General features: G+C 37.5%; 1 protein-coding gene across 2 annotated transcripts in view; it reads right to left on the bottom strand.

The window, feature by feature from the left end:
• dhx36 (DEAH (Asp-Glu-Ala-His) box polypeptide 36) overlaps window positions 1–20894 on the bottom strand; it is a 28245-nt gene that overhangs the window by 6085 nt on the left and 1266 nt on the right. For both annotated transcript variants that reach the window (XM_024276781.2, XM_024276780.2), the window contains exons 2-23: window positions 19871–20028; window positions 19446–19544; window positions 19147–19351; window positions 18781–18819; window positions 18495–18665; window positions 18334–18413; window positions 13216–13290; window positions 11887–12053; window positions 11724–11805; window positions 11501–11641; window positions 11164–11269; window positions 6956–7043; window positions 5253–5308; window positions 5068–5132; window positions 4702–4845; window positions 4250–4367; window positions 3526–3624; window positions 2753–2926; window positions 2533–2619; window positions 2379–2462; window positions 1447–1546; window positions 1251–1341 (exon numbers count right to left, since the gene is read on the bottom strand). In XM_024276781.2, the coding sequence (XP_024132549.1) occupies window positions 1251–1341; window positions 1447–1546; window positions 2379–2462; window positions 2533–2619; window positions 2753–2926; window positions 3526–3624; window positions 4250–4367; window positions 4702–4845; window positions 5068–5132; window positions 5253–5308; window positions 6956–7043; window positions 11164–11269; window positions 11501–11641; window positions 11724–11805; window positions 11887–12053; window positions 13216–13290; window positions 18334–18413; window positions 18495–18665; window positions 18781–18819; window positions 19147–19351; window positions 19446–19544; window positions 19871–20028 (2429 nt within the window). The remainder of the gene's footprint in view (window positions 1–1250; window positions 1342–1446; window positions 1547–2378; window positions 2463–2532; window positions 2620–2752; window positions 2927–3525; window positions 3625–4249; window positions 4368–4701; window positions 4846–5067; window positions 5133–5252; window positions 5309–6955; window positions 7044–11163; window positions 11270–11500; window positions 11642–11723; window positions 11806–11886; window positions 12054–13215; window positions 13291–18333; window positions 18414–18494; window positions 18666–18780; window positions 18820–19146; window positions 19352–19445; window positions 19545–19870; window positions 20029–20894) is intronic.

The following is a 20894-nucleotide window of genomic DNA, read 5'->3' as shown; positions in this document are numbered from 1 at the left end:
CAATGAAAGGACTAGCTGTTTGATGACCTCTAATGTTGTTGCTTTTCTAGTTGTTGGGCTACAATGCCGCAAGGACACGCCAGCAGTCCACTCCACGCATGTGCTGTGAAAACAAACCGCTCTTTGGAAGCGAGGTTTAACCGAGTGGAAACTTCTTTATGATACTCAAAAATGTAATGTGGTGTTTTATTTTGAAATTTAAGTTTAACAGAAAACTTCCTGCTCTTTTGCTTATTCAAATGAATCCACGTGTCGCTGCTTCTGTTGCATGATGGGACGCATCAAGCAAACGACTGACTTAAATACCTCATGCACAAGATCCCCACAAAGAAAAGAAAGAAAAAACTTGTTAGCAAAAAGTTAGCTTGTTTTCATTTATCACTGCATCACGTTTAACAAAAGAAATCTAAAGTGTTTGATTCACCATAACAGTGCAGTGCCAGCACAATGGTTGCTTCCTTGTTATGTATTTATTGAGGTCAACGAGCTGGAGTTTCTCCTCGTTGTTAATGCTGAGCGTTAAGTGCCTAGCATAAGAGAGGGTGCATTTCTGTGGGAAAAATTACACAGAATACATTTTGGCAGGTAGGCTCAGAGTATCTCCGAAATCCCCCCATTAGTTGCTTTTAGACTATTAATGTAATTCACCTCAAACGCTTCACCTCGTTCCACCAAAGAGAACTTAAGTGGGATCGCAGTCGTCAAACCGTCGCCAACATGAAAGGCGCGCCGTTTTTCCCAAAAAGCAAGTCTGCCTTCTGATGTGGTAACAAATCCACTTAATGATTAAGTGAAATAAACACGATTACTTTGAACTGGTTCCATTTTTCTTGGTTGCTGTCCAGACAATAACCAGGCGACACTGACAAGTGTTCATTCAAGAGACGACGCCGCGAAGTTCGGCGCGCACCTGGTCGAAAGCTCTCGGCGAGAAGCGTAGGATAAAGTGACAGCCCTGCTGTGAGAGGAAGCAGCTCTGTTGTGCGCATCAGACTTGTGCACACAGGTCACAGCCGCTGCTATGACAGCTGCCTTGGGGCGATTTCATGATGACTGCATTGATCCTGAGCTGCACAAGTGCCTTGCTTTTTGACAGTTTTTTTTTTCTTCCTAACCGCTCAGCTCCAGGTAACTGCTGTCCTATTCTCACAGAACTCATTACTTGCGAGCTCTGATTAATGGCTGCACCGAGAGGCTTATTTGTTAGGAACACTCTAAAGCGTGCGCTTCCCCAGAGCGCGCAGACTCACCCCGGCCTCTTCTTGCTGTGAGACGGTCTGATGGTGGCCACCTTCGGATACAGCCCGGCTACGATCACTGCTTTGATTAGCTTCTCGTTGTCTAAAGTTACACATGAAAGATAAGAAAAAAAAAAGCTTGATTGAGATCAGAACCAAAGGATGAGATTAAAAAAAAATAGAAGAAACTGATTTTTTTTTTTCTTACCTGAGTTAATGTTGGAATTATAATCTTTTGGGTCTCTGCTGCTGACAAAGCCTGTATGCATGAGATGCTCAGCAAACTGGCCCTTCATGTTATGAATCATCTAATAAAAAAGGAGAAAATAATTTATCGGAAATAACTACAAGCCAAACCTTAGTATTTGGACAATTTGTGGAGTTGCCCTTATGCTACGTTCACACCAGACTTAGACACAAAGGTTCACGCGACCAATTCCAATGAAAAGTCAACTCAAAGATGGATGATTACGCATCTCTGGCTTTTGCATTCAAAACTCTCGCTTTCATGCTTTGCTATGCAACTTTGTTTGCAGGCTTTATGTACAGGTGTTGAAGGTTAAACCAGGTCAGAGTTTAACCAATCAGGGACTTGGCTTTTGTAGTGATGTATGTGCGACATCCTTTTCAAAACATGGAGGTGATAAATGTTTGAAAATTGATAAAGGAGGAGAAATTATAATTTTGGAATTATTGAGAGGCAAAAAAAATGCTTTAGTCAACCTCCAATTATACAAGTTCTCCCACTTCAAAAGATGAGTGAGGTATGTCATTTTCATCAGAGGTTTTACCTCAACTATGAGAGACAAAAAGAGAAAAAAATCCGGAAAGTTACATTGTAAATTATTTGTTTAAATTGGTTTAAAATACATTTTGCCCCCTTATATGACATCAGTTCGTTCATATATCAGAATAGAGCTGTGAAAGAAAAGCTTGAAGCAAGATTTGTGAGATTTTCTCTATCACGCCACAACCCTCTTCCAACTGTGAGTACATGTATTAGTATCACAAAGTGACTGTCTAGAATGAATATGTGCTAAAAGCGTGTTCAAGAATACCTGTTTAGCGTGTTCTTGAACACGCGTCACATGCCCGGCGTCTATAAAGCTTTACAAGAACAATATTCGTAGCTTGACTCACCTGGAGAGTGTTGGCTGACAGGAAGTTGTCCCAGCAGTACTCCCTCTCATACCTGGCACCCCGCCGTTTAGCTTCCTCCCAGCCCTACCAGTGGATTCATAATTCATGAAAACAAGGTTCATTCATGCAGAAAATGAAGGAACAGAACAGTTACCTGACAGGCATAGACAATGGTGAGGTGGTCACTTTTAGAGTTCCTGGACAGGGTTCTTCTCCTCATGTCGGCCATCTTTTCTTTACCCTGTGATAGACAAACACATTCAAGACGATTTGTACAGAAATAAAAAAAAAAAAGAGAGAAAGAAACAACACTTTTCAGAAGTGTGTGTGCTGCTGCAGGAGAAGCTTTCATGTCTGTGCAGTCAGCGCCCTACCAGGGGTATGAAGAAAGGGTCTTTGAAGCTGAGTGAGGCAGCGATGGTGAGGACGGGGTCCAGGCATCCCAGCAGAGCACCAAACAGGATCAGCTTCCCAATGTGGGGCTCCACAGGGAGACGGGCCAAGTGGAAACCCAGCGGTGTCAGGTTCTCTGTGTGGTCCAGTGCATTCTAATGGATTTTGAGCACAAGATCAAAAGGGAGGAAAAAAGTGTTTTTTTTTTTCTTTTTTTATCACATACAATGTTTGTTTTCCCATGTATAAAGTGAATCTCTGTCAAAGAAAATCTGATCCTAAACAGGATAAAATGAGAATTTATAATTTAGACAAAACAAAGCCACTTTATTATCTAAGCTCATATATGTTTAACCCTTTAACCCTGCAGATGTTGACAGTAACACCTAAATAACACGCTCTTTGTCATAGCGTAATCTATGACCGTTTATACGATCAGGAAAAGCGGCTTTTATATAGGATTAGCACCGATATACAAAACGTAATGTAAAGTGCTGCATAATGGCACAAAGTTGCTTTTCTGCACTTCAAAATCCCCTTAAACGGTTGAAGAGTTATGGTAGTCAAAAGAATGTAAAAACTGGTGTTAACGGGTTAACATGGCTGCAGATCTATATATTTTTATTTATGTTTATTTTTGTTTTACAACTTCTTCTTTTATTTGACCAAGAACTCATTGATAATACTCATTTTTGTTCAGCTCTTGATCGGATTTGCTCTAAAATGTCATTAGAAAGCTCCTCTTCCTTCTCACCAGATCTGTGAGGTTCTTGATGGCGAGGTTGACGGCCTTCTCCGTGGGGCGGTCCAGGGCTTTCTCCAGGAATCGACCTATAGAGCCCAGCTTCAGAATCTACAAAGAAACCATCATATTAAACTCAGATCAAAAAAAGACTCTCTGATTTACATCAACTGCTTTATGATTGTGCTTTTTTTCTCCTTAAGAGCTTTTCTAATTGATGAGAATTAAACAAAACAGGTTAAGGCCGATTGTGGATTCATTTCCCCAACAGACTTCTGTACTGTAGGGATGACAAATGCTGAAGTTAGTGTGTGTTTGAGTCAGCCGTTAGTGTTTCTCCTGCTTTGATGCGTTAGGCAGCCTCTCACCCACTAGCTCTAATAAAAAATGCAACTTAAAAGCGTTTCAATGAGACGCTGGAAGACGCGCATGCAGCACAGCGACTGGAACAATTGCTGCACTACGCTGGATCTGAATGAACTTTGGCTTCTTGTTCCATTAGCAGCGGTTCAAATATTCCCCAGTGGAGTGTGTGGTTTTTAAAGGAGACGAGGAGAACAAGGCCGAAGAGAGAAGTGATTATATCGCTGTAGAAAAGGCAAAAACGCGCTGGAGAGTAACGCTGCGATGCGCCTCTCTTGACATGAGAGGCTGTAGTTCTGTGCAGAGCCCCAAAACACACACAGACCTGATTGTGAGGAAAGCCCCGCCCCTATCGTTTGCCCCCTTTTACTACCTTTATCTGCAAGCAGAGCTCCTCCAGCGGCGTCCTCATAATTTCAGGTAACTGATATGCATCCAGCAGGCTGGCTCTGAGCCCGTTGTACAAGTGATAGCACTTTCCTGGACACACTCTGGGTTTGTGGAAAGAAGAAGAGAGTTCAGAAAAGATTACATGTTATAGCGGCCCTGCGACAAGGGCTTAATTTGAGAAATCAGTGGGATGAAACTGCATGGTGTAAGTAGCTCCTGCTAATTGGGCCTCGCTGCACTTTGATGTCAGAGCTATCGAACAGAACTGACGTCTTAAGCTGCAGACTGGGAACAACCTGGGAGTGAAACCAGTAAGGAGAGGGCCAACGAGGGCGGCTAACACTGAACTCGGTTGGAACAAAAATATCAGTATCGTGCCCGAGGCGCTGGCTCATTAAAAATAGATCAGAAAAAGCTGGCGTGTTTACAACGCACCTGCCTGCGCGTCCTTTCCTCTGTTTGGCATTGGCGAGACTAACCCACTCCGCCGTCATGGTGCTGATGTTGTTGTTGGTGTCGAAGTTGGTTTCCTTAATCTTTCCGCCGTCTATGACGTACACGACGTCGTCTATGGTGATGCTGGGAGGAGGAGAGGAAAAGAAAAAAGTACGAGTTAAAACAAAATAAAACACTTTTAAGCAACCTGTCAGTTAAAATGTTTCCTTTCTAAACCAGCATTTGTTATCAGTCGGATGAAAGTACGCTAATAAACATTCAATTTGTCACATTAAAACAAGAGTTTTCATCTTGAAAACACATATAATAAGTTAAAGATGCAGATAAAGGTGTGTTAATACACACCTCGTCTCAGCTATGTTAGTAGCAATCACAATCTTTCGAACTCCAGGTGGAGGCCTTTTGAAAACCTGAGAGAAAATGAACAACGTGATGAAACTCCAGCTTTGATTTTGAGGAGATTGAAGCAGGTTAGTCTGGATGCTCACAGAGTCAGAGAACGTGAACGAGAACAAAAACAACACACTGACCTGTGTTTGATTCACAGTGGGCATGAGGGAGTGCAGGGGGATGATAACAAACCGATCTGAAACAAAGACAAAAAATGGAAGAAAGTTTTTTGTCCAACTGAGCTTAAAACATTATTTATCAAAATAAATAAATAAATAAAAGCTCCTTTCATTTTTTTTTAAATACTTTTTGTGTTTGAACAATCCTGTAACTACCTGCAGTAGTCTGGACTCATCAGAACATCCAATCTTTTTTTGTTGCAACAGGTTTCAATCTAAATCCCCCTTTATAAAGTCTTTATTTTTCCTATCAGCCTCACTGACAAGTGTGCCATTATGGAAGAAGTTTTTAGTCCTTTTGCTTCAACTTTTACTATTTACAATTCAGCCTTGACTTCTGCTGCTGTTCCTTCAGTTTTTAAAGGATGTGCTGGATCACTCTCAGCCAAATGTGAGTTGATTTAGCAGCTGTTTACATGGTTTGATGTCAGCATTTTCATCATTCAGAAACTGATTTACATCATCTCTTCCTCAACCAAAGGGCGCGTTTTCCAACATGGTAGATATGGGAATGAAAACGTAAAAACTCAATCACACTTTCAGCGATATAACAATCCTGGTGTAAAAGGTTCAACTCGTTCAGGACATTGCTGCTTGTATTTTTGGTATTCATGAACTTTATAGTTTTTGAAATATTTAGCCAAACATGCTCCCATAGGAAATGAATTAAAAAGTCTTCAAATTTCAAAATGTTAAGTAGATTAGCAACAAGCCTTTAAATGTATTCATGGGCTATGTTTTCATATTTTATAGTAATTTAAAAAAACATGGAGTTTACCTAGTATTTTAGCAACATGCTAACATTTTTGGCTAATTTGTTATCTACTGAGGTTTCTATAGTCTAACTTAGAGTTTAGCTTCTATGTTAGCATCAGGCTAATGTATTTGACTAATTTAGTTTACTGAGGAATTTTAGGCTATTTTGGAGTTTAGCTAGTATTTAAACAATGCGCTAGCTTTTTTGGCTAATTTGATATCTACTGAGGATTTCTTTATGCTAGTTTGGAGTTTAGCTAATGTTTTAGCTGAAGGCTAATGTATTTGACTAATTTTGTTTAATGAGTAATTTTAGGATATTTTGGAGTTAAGCTAGTATTTAAACAATGCGCTAGCTTTTTTGACTAATTTGATATCTACTGAGGATTTTTTTTATGCTAATTTGGAGTTTAGCTAATATTTTAGCTGCAGGCTAATGTGCTTGACTAGTTTAGTTTACTGAGGAATTTTAGATTACTTTAGAGTTTAGTTAGTATTTAAGCAACAAGTTAGTTTTTTAGCTAATTTGACATCTAGTAAGGTTTTTTGGGCTAATTTGGAGTTCAGCTAATAATTAAGCAAAACACTAAATATTGTTTTCAAAAGTGGCATCTATTAGGGATTTTTAAGCAATTTTACTACAAACTTTTCCAGAAATTTAGGTCAACTTCAGTGTTCTTTCATAGTACTTTAACGAAATTGCCAAATTTAACTAAATAGCTTTTGCATTTTCAGCAAACCTCGTCAGCAAATAAAGTAAACTGCGTCACCATTTTCAGCAAAAACTACTTTTAACAATAAAGATTCACACTGGCATTATCGCAGCTAATGCTGAGTTTCTAGTTAGTTTAGCATTGTTAAAATAAAAACAGCTAAATATGGGTGTTTGAGTGTTTTTATGTTTGTACCAGATCTAAACATGGTCTGAGCCATCAGCAGATCATTGAGACCGCTAATGTTGTCCCAGCCTGGTAGGAAAACCAAGATCGCTCCTTCCTGCAACAAAAACAAAATAAATTAGCCTGGAGACACCAGATCCAAAACGTAAAAAATGAAATGAAAAAACAAACAGCAAGGAACCACTAACAGTGACAACAAAACACCGCCCACACCACCCACTGAACAAGGTGTTCGAGTCCTAGGGAGTTCATTCAGAGAGGATGCCCTTGGCTTTCAGCCTCCACACAAGTGGCCTGGCATTGTCGTGACAAAAACATATCTTCTCCACAGAGCAGCCACTGCTTCACATTAAAGTTTGATTGACTCATAAGTGGAAAAAAAAAGAAAAGGAAGCTAATTAGGAACTCGGAACAGCACAGATGCACAAACGCTCACTGAGATAACAAGACTTCCACGTTGAGCTGTCAGTCACCGCAGAGAGGAAACACAGCAGCCTTCCCTTATTAAACCAAAACGAGTTAAAACCAGGAGCACGTTTACATGCCCACAAAAATCAGATAACAGGTAGTAATCAAATACATACAAATGATTATGGAAATGGGACTTTTGGAGAGCCTTAGTTTACATAGTACCCCACTGGATGATTCATTTTGGAGAACTTCCTGACTCGCCAAAATAAAATAAAAATCAAATTCCTTCATTTCGTTTATATAGAAATACAAAACTGATTGAATACGGGAGGATAGATCTTTCTTAAATCTGAACATGTGAATCCAATCATCATCCTCCTGCTAAAAATTAGTTATGTCAACTAACCAGATATTGGTCAGTATAAACAGAATGTGGAATAGCTGTTTATTGTTGTTTTTCTTTAAACCAAACTCACATTTTTACATCTGATTGGGTGGATTATTGATGAGCAAAAACCTCTAAAGCTGGAGAATTTTTCTATCAGCTGCTACAGAAACAAAGCTGCTTCCATTGGCTCCTAAAAGGCTTGGATTGATGCAGATGTCTGAACATCTAACAGATGAGACTGAATCAGAGCAGATGTGAGACTAGACATTCACACAGTAGATATCTTATCAAACATTATTTGGTTTTCACCAAGAAACAAAATACAATTCAAGATTTGCATTTTATTTTTGAGTCTGCTGATATTTTGTATGTTTAAGTAATTGTTGGAGACTAGAGATTCTATGTTACATATAAAGTAGATTTTAGCCTAAATCAGTTTTCTGTGCCAATCCTCTTTAATCATTTCCCTCTACTTGAAATTTTTTCATTTTCTGTGACTTCTTTCTTTGCATAATTCATAAAAGGAAATGGAGATGAAATTAAAATGTCTGATGCATAAAGTTGCAAAGAAAATCATTTTTGGCCCAGACAATATTTGAATATTTCTATTCCCAAATCACAGGTTGATGCAGGAACTCTTCCTGTTGTTACTCTCCCTTCTTCGTTTCATCTTTAGGTATACTATTTTTTTCCTATGAAACCACTAAAGTCTGAAACAATTTTGTGAGGATGTTGTGGTGCTAAAATATTAATGCAGATACAGAAGCAACAAGGACTAAAGACTCACTCTGGTGAAAATTGTGTTTTTAACATGTTCTTGTGGTATTTTTCTAATGACATATACAAAAAAAATTACGTTTAAAAAAGGAAATTTCTGAGTATTCATTCAAATCACGAGTCAGAAGCAGACAAAAATGTTTTTAAAAAAAAGGTTGTAATTTTTACGTTAAAAAAATTGTTGGGCAGGCCACTAGCTCTGCTCCATTCTGATGCATCCAATTGTAGACGACTAGATCCATGTACGTCTTCGTTTTCCTCGTCTGAGCTGACATCTGGATCAAAACTGTATGGCCGGATAGCTCTGATATCTAGTCGGAGTTGGGGGTGTGAGAGGCGTTAGGCTAGCAGGAGAAAGTGTAAACAGAGAGCTCTCAGCAATGGGGAGGGGAGGGGTTTGCTCCATGCCAATGGCCCCACCTACAACTAAGGCAATGTCTGAAATCCCACTCGAATCCCTAACTTCCAATTATATATACGGTATGTATATATATATATATACACCGGTAGTGCAGGACTATATAGTTTCCTGAGTTTTAAAAGCATTTTGGACACTTTTACTTTTTTTTATGTATTTTTGGAATGGAAGGCTTTGTCAGAATTCTTTCCTCACTCACTTTGTAGCACACTATACAGTGCGTTTGCCATTTTTTAGAGCCGTCCGAATCTACAATTCCAAGATCAAGTGCACCAGAAATTTCCCAAATGTCTTTTTGAAAAGCTAGCGTAAATCAATGCTCACTAAATTAGTGAATATAGACCACAATGCATTGCAGTTGATCAATTTCCACAAAAAAAGCGTGTTTAAATACAATTTTTTAATAAACTATACACATGTTGATCATCCAAACACAGTGGAGTCATAAATAGACGTCTTAAAATGTTAGTTTTGATTAGATTTTCACTTTGTGAAATCAGTGACGTCATATTCAGCGTTAATAAAACGAAATCCAGGGCACTAGATAGTCCTGCACTACATATATTTTTTGTAGTTCTGGATTATGGTGGGAATATGGACATAGCCATGGATTTGGACAGCACTAGAAAGTGGCAAACACACTTTATGAGTATTGAAGGAATTTGATTATATACCCTAAGAGATGAAATTCCTTGAACTACTGCCACCCTACAGAAACTATGTCCTAGAAAACAACACAGTTTTTTTTTATTATTATTTTGTCTAAAAATGACAAAATCATAATTAATAGACTACTGGGAACACTTTTACAAAAGATCAAAAGAGGATTAGAGGTGGGATTTGAAACAATTAAAAACAGATCTTAAAAGATTTTACTTATTAAGTTCTAACAAACTTTTCTATTATTCCCAGAAGAACTTCTTCGCTACATGACGAGATATAAAAAAGCAGCTGAAGTTCTGACATTAAAAGTATCTCCGGAGCCCCGAGAATGTCTCCTTGATAATTAAATCTAATTATCAAACCCACTGCTCTATAACACCCACATGAAACTGTGTGGTAATACATGCATGTCAGGAAGATGAGGAGATACAAGCTCTGTGCCTGCAGCTATCCTTACATACTATTTTGGCTTTACCGAAAACCCAAAGCCAGGTTTGAGTAGTCTAAGCTATCTATAGGGGGGAAAAAATAAAGAAAGAAATAAATAAAACAGGCCGGGCCCTCCCCTCCTCATGCACAGCTCCACTCTCCTCGCATGGCAGCTTCTAGGTGTGTAATCACAGACCTTTTCAATATAATTAACCAATCAGCGCAGTAGAAAGCCTGGCAGCCGGCCGTACCCTCGCTTCAGAACACAGTCATGGCGAATGAGCCGGCTCCCTCCCGGCCATTTGACAATGCCACGGCAAATCAGCTGGCTGAGTGGCTGAGTGTATCCATGACTGATGGAGATACGGCCTCATATAGGAGGAGATAATTACCCTGTCTGTCCCGGTTAGTCACTCGTCTTTCCAGGGTCTCTCTTTTTCTACTCTGCCCCCCCTCGGGTGTGTTTTTCACAGAACGATTGCAGCAAACTACAACTAAAAATCAAAAACTTCACTGGAGGAAAAAAAAAAAAAAAACAAAGGAGTGAAGCAAATATTTCTTTTTCATTTCCTTCCGTTTTGACTCCTGATGTGTAACCACCATCATTATTCTTCACTCAATATTGACTTTCCTCGCTGCTGCCGTTAGTCATATTTATGTGAGCTCAACGCTGACATAGCGCCGAATTTAAAACAAAAGAAACTCGGTAAGAAGACCATCCGTTCACTTATTAACACAGATCTGCTGCCAGGATCCAATTAGTCTGATCAAAAACACCTCTTTAAAAGTTAGTTCTGTTTCTTTTATCAGCTTTGCTGCAGTTGTTTCCTTTTGCCAGCTTGGATGGACACCCAATAACCTTCATGTAATCTCAAACCATCTTCCACACGGACCACTGCTTCCTGTCTTTGATCAAACTGATGGGCGGCTCCAGTGTCCGGGAACATACGTTTGAAAATCCTCCAGAAAAAAAAAAGTTAGTGACTGGAAGACTGCCATTATCAGAGAAACAAGGTGCCTGGAAAGTAATCTTCTTCTACAAATTTACTTTCTTAAAAAAAAAAAAAAAAAAAAGGAGAAAAAAAATTACATTCCAGGCAGCAGTGGAGGCAGAGAAAAGATTGAACTCACCCCCTCACTGCGCACAATATGACAGATCAGTGCCAAGATCAGCTCCAGATCAATCTTGTCATCGCTGTCCAAAACCTCTAAGGTCTCGATGGTGCTGTCAGAGTATCTGTTCCACATTAGAAAAGCAAGAAAAAACTTAAAAAAAAGAGCTTAGAAAATAATATGACTAAAAATGTCAACTCTCCAAAGCAATAGTTGATCTTTGTAAGCTCATTTTCTGTGAAATGGGCAAAAAGAATTTTGTTTCTGTCAAATGTGACCGTCACAAACCAACCACGTTCTCATAAATGCATTTGTCAAGCTGGCAGCTGCTCTCCTGCTGCTCCCGCCGGCTCACCTGTCCTGCAGCGTGCGCGCATAACAGGGCCAGCTCTCCTTGTATTCAGCCTCTTTCTGCTCCTTCTCAGATCGGAGCTGGCGGCCCTGCCAAAAGCCCCTCTTCCAGGCTGGACGACGGTCCTGGTTCTGTGGACGATATCTGGGAGGAAAAAAAATCATTTTTCCATCTAGTACTGCTTTTTATGCCAGCCGCTGTTAGAGTAAAGACAGGATTGTTCTACCTAATCTTCTCCACAACGTCTTCAAGCAGGAACTCTTCCACCGGGAACGCCAAACCAGGGATGTGGATCATTGGACAGTTGTCTGAGGAAAGAATAATGTCAAAAATAAGAATAAACTTCCCCGCTGAGCACAGTTTGATTTTACACGAGGTAAACTTCTTACCGAAATACTTAGAAAACTTTTCTGCGTTCAGTGTGGCGCTCATGAGGATGACTGTGAGGTCATCTCGGATTCTGAGTAAGTCCTTCACGATGATGAGTAAAACGTCCGACTGGAGGTTCCTCTCATGAATCTCATCCAAAACCAGATGACTGACGCTAGACAACGACCTAAACAACGCATAAAACTTTAGGTTGCTTCACTTCAATACATTACTTCTGTAAATAATTGTGTTTAAAGTGAATTATAACCAAAACCACATTTTTAACCGGTTTTAATTTTTTCTTACTTGGTGAGCTGTAAAGTCCAATTACACATGACTAATTGGGAAATATTTCATTTTTCACGATAAGATTAGATTTTATTTTATTTTCTCTCCATGCAGCCCGCTGAAAATACAAGTTTGTGTCAGGAGGGCCATCCGGCGTTAAAATCTCTGTCACCAAATCTGCGACTCACTGACTGTTCGCTGAGGGGATATTCCGAAACGTAAACAACATTGATTTCATTTTTAAAGATGAAAATATGAAATACTTCTTTTTTATGATGATTTGCAACATAGCATGTAATCCAGCGGTGTCAAACTCCAGGACTCGAGGGCTGGCCTCCTGCTGGTTTTCCAGAAATCCCGCCTCATCTGCTGCTGATTACCTGGATCAGGTGTGTCTGGCTAACTTCAATGGGAGGTTGGAAAACGTGGACACCGGCCCTCGAGGCCTGGATTCTGACACCACTGAACAATCTATGCCAATGTTCGTGGCATGAAATGAATTGTTTGCAACTATTCCACTTTAACAGGGCGGTGGTTAAATTTTGGGATTTACGAGTGGTCTTGGGAAACAGCACTGGCCCAGCAGCAAGTAAAATAGTATGGATTTGCTCTGCTGGACTTTCCCAGTGGGAGATAATAGTGTGTTAAAAGGACCCAGCACAGATTCAATCACAAACACAGCAATCAACCAGCAGAAATGTGAACTTGTAAGCTAGCTGCTGGGTAATTTACTTTCTGTCTGGTTTTTTTTGTTTTTTTTAAGTCTTGAAATGATTTGCTACACTAAATGCCAGTTTATATAAAAAAAAATAGGTATGAGAGCAAAAAAAACAACATTCTCCTATAATGTGAATGTGAAACACATGTCTTCATTTTTCCCGCCCTTAGAGCAGACAGCCATACTACTGATCGTTCCTTCAACAGCAATGCCAGATCATTGGGATGAAACGGAGCAACACAAAGGCAGGACAAACAGAATGGAGACACAAAGGGGACACGCTCGGAGGAAGGGGCAGCCAGATGATGCGGTGAGGAAAGCCGGGGTGGAGGATCAGACTCACGGATCCGAGCGCAGCCACTGAAGAATGATGCCTGTTGTACAGTACAGGATTGAACCTTGTCTCCGTGGTAACCGGCTGTGAAATGTGAAAAAGAGAGGGGAGAAAAAACAAGGAAAAAAGGAAATTACATTTTTGAAATCACACAAATAATAGGACACAAAAATTGTTTTCCATTTCCAAAAGTTTTTTTATTTTTCAGGCGTAAACAAAACCTTTCTTTTTGTTTGTTTTTATGTATCTAAGAATGAATGAACATAATGACAGAGCAACGAAAAGGCAAATAACAGTTTCTTACTTCCCCCTCTGCATCACAATGTTTCCAAATGGAATAAAAACTGTTTTGGTTTTGTTAAGTGTAAATTAAATTATTCTTTAATGAATACAGAAGCATCTAAAGGCTCCTGCCTAAAGCCTCAAGGAGCCAAACTAATACGACGATGAAATTCTCTTGTGGTAGTAATATAAACTACTAAAATAATATGTGCACACAGAAAATGAACTTTTGTTTTTAAAGATTCCTGCTTGTAGTAATTGTATACGTGCCATGTTTCATATAGTCCTTGCTATGTTTATTTCTCCTGAAACCTTCAAACAATAACTAAATTGGATGTAAAAATTGTTCAAAATCACAGCTGTCAATTTATTACTAATAACCAAATAAAAAAAATGTTGTCTAGTAGTGTAATATTTTTCTTTTTGGTTAAACTGTTTGAATTATTCTGAATATTTCCAGATTTATATCTCTACATGTTTTTAAATAATTTATTGGTACAGAAAATCTACAAGAAAAGGGCACATGATGATGACATCATTCTCTCTTGCTAACCAGTGTTCAGATGCACACCCGATTATATTGGGATTCCAAAGTATTTTTCTGAAAGTTCTCCTACACTGATTTAAGAAGATATGAACAAAAATGACTTTTATTGCCCAGACAGCTCATCGCTATATGACAATGGTCATTTATCATAACTAAATAATCAGTTAAGTTAAATCTCTTGTTTGACCATTGATTCTTTGTTCCTTTTAATCTAAAAACCTGTGTTAAGTTTGCAAACACCTTTTTTTTTTTGCTAATATTTTCTCTCACTGGATACCATACACTAAAAAAAGCCTAAAGACTTTGGTACTTTTGGGTTGTTTGTTTGTATCTCAATATGTGTTCAGCAGTGTAAAATTGAATATTTAACTATTATTTTTATTTTACGTGCCATTGTATTCAACATTTAAAAGTAATCATTCAGCAAAACTGTCAAATTTTCAAAGAAGTTGCCTCTGAAGCAGTGAAAAATTCCCCCAAAAATCTTGAATTTCTTCTTACTATGTTAATAGAAATACAGTATGATCGAAAAGCCAAGGAATAGAATCAATAGATTCTCGTCCCGGCCGACCTTGGCCCTCAAAAAAAAAAAGCTTTTCTGCTTGAAGAGAATTGTGGAAAACGAACCCCATTCGAAGGCTGCTGACAAAGCTCATCGGTTCAATGCCAAGAAGACTTTCTGAATTCAAAACTGCAAAGCCAATGTCTACTAAATACTAAAGTACTACTTATTCATTGCATTTTGGCTGTTTGCTTTTACCAAATAAGTCTTTTTTTAATTAAAGGTGTGTATTTTTTCTTGCAAGTCTGTGCATATGACAACAATACAAAATACTTTTACATACTGCACTGTAAACTACTCCAAGTATTCCAAAACTATTCTAATATGCATCAGTCATTTTGTATTCCAGCTATATTAGAAATACTCGAAAAGGAGAGAGTGAAAAAGGAAGTTTTAAAATGAGTTTGCCATGTGGGGAAAGTTGGGGACATCATTAGACTTTAACAAAGGAAGTTTTGCATAACGCCATGACAGACTCCCATAGTTTCATCAGTGACTGAAACAATGAGCAAGGAAAGAGCGGCTGCAGATTTCATCACAGCTCAGAGTTTCTTTTTAAGATGCTTCGTCTGAGTATATATGCATCTACATTTCTCATATTGTTCTATAGGCTAAAATAAAAAATCTACTTCTGGAGGAGATGCAGATTAGAAAAGAACAAGAAAAGAAATCAAATCTGTGAAAACGGCTATTTAGCTTCGCCCAAGGACTAATTTTCCATCCTATTTCTTTGAGAGTTATAATCAACTTCCTCTTAACGTCCTCTATCAATTTTCCTTCTGCACGCCCCACTTGTCTATTTTCTTCTCTTGTACTGCAAGCGTTTCATACACTCACAAACTCCACTCTGTATTGCACACCATTGCTTTCAGTTTATTGCACCCGCCTCACTCTTGGCTGTCTGCTTGCTTCTGCTCCAGCTTTATCCATCTGTTGGTTCTTAATCATTCTGCTTCAAAAACATTAAAAAACATGCTGCTGTGAGGCAGTTTGAGATAGCATAAAAAGTTAATAGATTTTTTAAAATCATTTACAATTACTTTCATTTTTTTCCCATTAAACTCTGTATTTAAAGTTAGATTAATTTGATTTTTGTTTGTTTTAAGGGTGCCCAGGTGATCCAAATGATCAATCAAGGATGCCAAGTGGAAGGCGGGGCAAACCATTCCTGGAGTGGGGGTAGAACACCGCATTGTTTTGTTGTTTTTTCTTAGACTCTAATATGAATGAAGTGGATATATGGTATAAGTGATTGTTTAGACGTAATTTTTGTAGTGTCATACTTCTTCAGCTTTGAAACATTTATTTATGAGTAAAATGTATCTAGATGTTAAACTACTCCTCCCCCACCACATGTTTGTCATTGGCTGGCCACCTGTTTATACGCCTCCTGGGATGTGAGTTTAAATCTACAATTCCCAAATCCAATGCCCTGAAAATTTTCAAGAACTCTCTGCAAAAAACTGGCGAATATAGAGCAAGATGCATTGCATTTGAAGGATTGCAAAATGATTTTTTTTTAAATCTATTTTTCATAAATCATCTGAATTTTCATCATCAGAAGACAAGACAGTGAATTGATAAATAGTCTTAGAAAAATGTTCATATTTATTTGGTTTTTAAGAGAAATGTATATAGCATTACCTGCTATAATCCTAGTGTGAATGCTGTAAGCGGAATTTGGCAGCTGAAGATGCTAGTGCTGATAGCTAAAGATGCTGAAATTGGTAGCTAAAAACACTGAAGCTGATAGCTGAAAACGCTGAAGCTGATAGCCAGCTAAAATATTAGTTATATGCCAAATCAGCCAAAAAAAAAGAGCATAAATTAGCATAAATACCAGGCATAAAGCTGAAATATTAGCTAAATTAAACAAATTAGCCTAAAAAAACAAACAAACAAAAAAAATCCTACACTAGCCAAAATAGCTAGCATGTAGCTGAAATATTAGCTAAACTCCAAATTAGCCTAAAAAAAACTTAATAAATGCCAAAATAGTCCAAAAAGCTAGCAGAATGGAATAATAACTTTCAACTTTACTACTCTCTCACTCCATATAATATCAAGTAACGATTAATCGACCATTAAATTACTCATCGACTATTTTAATAGTCGATTAGTCGACTAATCGTGGCAGCCCTAAACTGAATTGAAAAAAAAAAAAAAAAAAACTTTTTCACATAGAACTCTCACATAAAGCAGCTCAAAAACAAAAAGTCCAAACTAAAACCACCTGGTTTCAGAACAGCTGCTTCCCAACAGCTGTCACACTTCTTAATTCTGCCTCCTGACATCTGAACCACACAACACTCCTGGACAGAATCCACATCCAAAAGTCCAAACCAATAATGGACTGTATTCTCACACACACAACAATGACTTATCACCACATACGGTACGTACATTTTCTCTGTAGAAATGTTCTACTTTCCATTTTTCACACTATAAATATCTGTTAGTATCAGTACCTGCTATTTATTCTACTGGGTACATTACATTAAATTTGTTTCTGTGTACTCGAGATTTGCAATGACAACATGGTTGAATTCTATTCTATTCTAAAAGAAAAAGACAGTCACATTATCAAAAAGAAAATTAAAAAAGTGTTTTTGTTTACATATATTTATACTATTCACCTTTATTTATCCACATTTTTTATTATTTTTTCTCAACATTTTAAAAGCATCTTAAATGTATTTTACATCCCTTGGTACAAATTAAACAAAAAAAATGACAATTTTATTCAATTAAAGTTTTAGATATAAAATAGTTGGTTGCCTTAAGACCAAGTGAGGAGTCATTACCCATTTAATAGAATCTATTCCAGAAGTAAAAAGAAGATGAAGAAATGATAATCCACAGACTAATGGATCATAAAACCAACTTTAGTAGCAAGTGCCTAAAAAAGCCCCCATATACACAGCTATCAACTAGATCACTGGTATAAATCTTTACTCGTTTGACATGTGATGTGTTGGTCAACTCTACAAATAAAGATGTGTGCTTTTTCTCTCACAAATGACCGACAACAAATAGAATCTAAATTGCTGTCTAATAGGCCTACACAATACATTGTCATCGGGAAATCAGTCTGTGCTATACAAGTATCGCACAACTTAACTTAAATTGCGATAAATGGTTATATACCCTAAATGTTAACCAATCAAACAGAGACCTTCATGCATTTGACCAATCGGATGGACCCTTTTTGTTTTGGATGCCCGCCTCCTTTGTAGGTTAGGGAAATTTGGAGTATAAATTAATTTATGTTGACTTTTATTTAAATACAATTGATCCAATTAAATGGAAATTATGTATTTTTTTAGTTTTGCTTTTTGTTCATGTATCCCATGTCATACCGTCATCAGAATATTGATCCCTAATATTGCACATTTCCTTATATTGTGCAGCTCTACCGTCTTTTATGCTCCACGCGAGCAGAAAAAATGTTGAAACTTAACATTTAAAGCAAAATCTGTTACATTTTTTTGAATACGTTTAACACTTCTTGTCTAAACAGAAGAATCTAAACAAGAAGTTCTGGATGCAGCAACCAGAAAAAGATAAACAGTCTTTCAATTAGGTGCAACCTTTTCTTTCAACATTTCTGTATTTGTTTTGGTTTGAAAACCACTAAAGCCATTTCAGACAACAAATGAAACACACAGCCTGGTTAAGCATTCAGAAGCTTCATTTCATGCATCAGTTAAAAAAAAAAAAAAAAAGAGTCCTTTACCTCTGCAGGCGGATTTGGTAACCACAAGAATTCCCATTCCCCACACTCTCTGCCCTCTCAGCAGCTACACGCTCAGCTACCTGTCAGCCAACAACAACAATCATTTAGAGAAAACTAAAATCCACTTCAATTATGAGCGGCATATCTCATCAGAATTCTACCGAGATGGCGCTGATCCGGCGAGGCTGCGTGCAGACAACGCGACACAAGGAGCCCGCGCCCCTGCTGATGTAGTCATCCAGGATGAACTGGGTCACCTGAGTGGTTTTCCCACATCCGGTCTCCCCGCTCACCACCAGAACCCGGTTGGAGTTGATGAGCTCCACCAAATCCTGGACAAGAAAGTAGAAAAAAAAGAGAGAAATAGTACAAGTCAAAATGATGTCAGGTATGATCAAAAGGAGAATATTTGCTGAGAGCTCTAATAAATAAAAGAAAAGAACTTGCCTCTTTTTTGCTGTAGGACGGTAGTTTTTCTCTAAATTTCTAAAGACAAACAGGAACATCATGAAAGAGTATCTACACGGGGATAAATTATAATAATAAATACAAAAATGTACTTAAAAAAAGGATTTATCAACCTCTAATGCTAAAATACAATGATATTTTAATGAAAATGTCAATAAGTCATCAAATATTATTGAATTTTGAAGAAAAATAACAAAATATTTTAGGCTTTGACACCAAAAAGACAAAATTATCACCTAATTTCATATTTTTTTATATTTATTCATAATAAATTCTTCCTTTAGAAGGACAATAGGGCTATTTTGATAAACTGTGTTATAAAGTTTAGGAAATATTGGCACTCACCAGCATTTCTTTGTACTTTGGCTCAAACGTTTTGTTCCTCAAGTCACTTTTCAGGTAATCATCCAGCGATTGGTCTCTGACCACCTCCTGAAATAAGTACTCCAAATCTTTTTCTTTTTGTATAATTTTCTTTTTCTCCTCTTTTTCTTCATCTTCATCCCAGGTGTCGGGCGGCTCGTTTTTTACCGCTTCCCTAGAGGTGGCACTAAAAAAAAAAAAAAAAAAACATGAACAGGAATGAAATACATAGATGACCAGTGAGTGATCTGGAGGAATGATAAAAACTAAAAGGTTGTTACCATTTCCTGTGGCCTGCAGTGAATTCTTCTTCCTCTTCATCCTCACTTTTAACTTCAGCCTTGATCTTCTCCTCTTCAGGCAAATCCCCGTCAAAATAACTGAAGGGAAGGATGTTAGAAAACCATCTGACACTGAAGATGCTTGAATCTTCTGCAGCATGAAGGGTTTATTTTTCTTTAAAGAGTGCAACATTTAAATTTGAATGTAAAAAAAAAATGTTTTTAAACTATTTTAAGACATTGCAGAGACATAAAAATAAACCATACAGTTTAGTGTCAAACTCAAATGACCTTTGGTGACCTGTGACCTGATTTTTTTTTTAAACCTATTTTCTGCAGCAAAATAAGAAAAAAAAAACAAAAAAACAACAAGGTTTTATACTTGTTGGGGTATTTCTGAAACCTTGCGGTCCACCTCGACTCACCAGTGAGCAGCGTCCCTTGTGTCCGTCTGCCTGCTGGCGGAGGTGGAGGCTCTTGCATCTCTACCGTCTCTCCTTAGACCGAGCTGGTCGTTCTGTACAGAATTTAGTAACTTGGTGATGTGTTGCTCTCTGGCCTCATCCATGTGGACCACAGCTCTCTGCAAGACATAGAAAAAGTTATTAAATGAAAGTGAGTAATTGCTAGTTTAAACTTGTTAGTATAGAAACATTACAACAAAACAAAGGTTAAATCTGTATGTTGTACAGGTAAAATCTTAAAGTCCAATTCCAGTCATCGCTTGATCTTTAGAAAAAAAAAGTTCTTTGTGGTCTTTAAATTATGACTACGCCGTTTTTAGTCAAACTCCACAAAAGTTGTTTCGTTTTCTGGCACATAGTTTCTTCAGAGCGGTGGTAGTTCATCAATAACATTACAGATATAACAAAAATTGCGAGAAATTTCAGGGCTATCTAGCTGTAGTTTGAGCCAGACATAATACATATATGGAAATATTTGTCTACAAGTGAATGCATGAGAATGAAGCAGAGCACGGAGCCGTATTAGCTTCTATGTCACACATACAAGCTTTTTTCATATCCAGAATCACTACAGTTTAAATAAGGAGACACTCAGAAAACTGTTTTTAGCTTAATGTTCTTTAGATGCGTCTTTCACCATGAGAAAAAGACCACAAGAACACATTAAAAACACCCAAAAATATTGGATCTGTCATAGTGGGTCTTAAATGCATAACTTCTTAGATCAAGGAATATATTTAAAGTTATTTTTCTCGATTTTAAACACAACGAAAAAAAATTAGGCTGATGAATTTAGAAAAAAAAGAAAGTAAAAAAAATTAATAAAAGGATGAAATAGATTAATTTGAAAATAAAATAAAAATAATGTATAAAATAGTAAAAATAACAGTTAATAATAACACAAAATAGAGTAATGAAAAAATCTCAGCGATAATTAAAGAGAGATTAGCTAAAAAAATTAAGTGTAAAAAAAACTTGATAATAA

The sequence above is a fragment of the Oryzias melastigma genome, linkage group LG13 (assembly GCF_002922805.2).
Source record: "Oryzias melastigma strain HK-1 linkage group LG13, ASM292280v2, whole genome shotgun sequence".
In the NCBI taxonomy this organism is placed as follows: Eukaryota; Metazoa; Chordata; class Actinopteri; order Beloniformes; family Adrianichthyidae; genus Oryzias; species Oryzias melastigma.
Note: the sequence above shows the minus strand (reverse complement) of the source record. Positions and strands in the feature narration are given on the sequence as shown.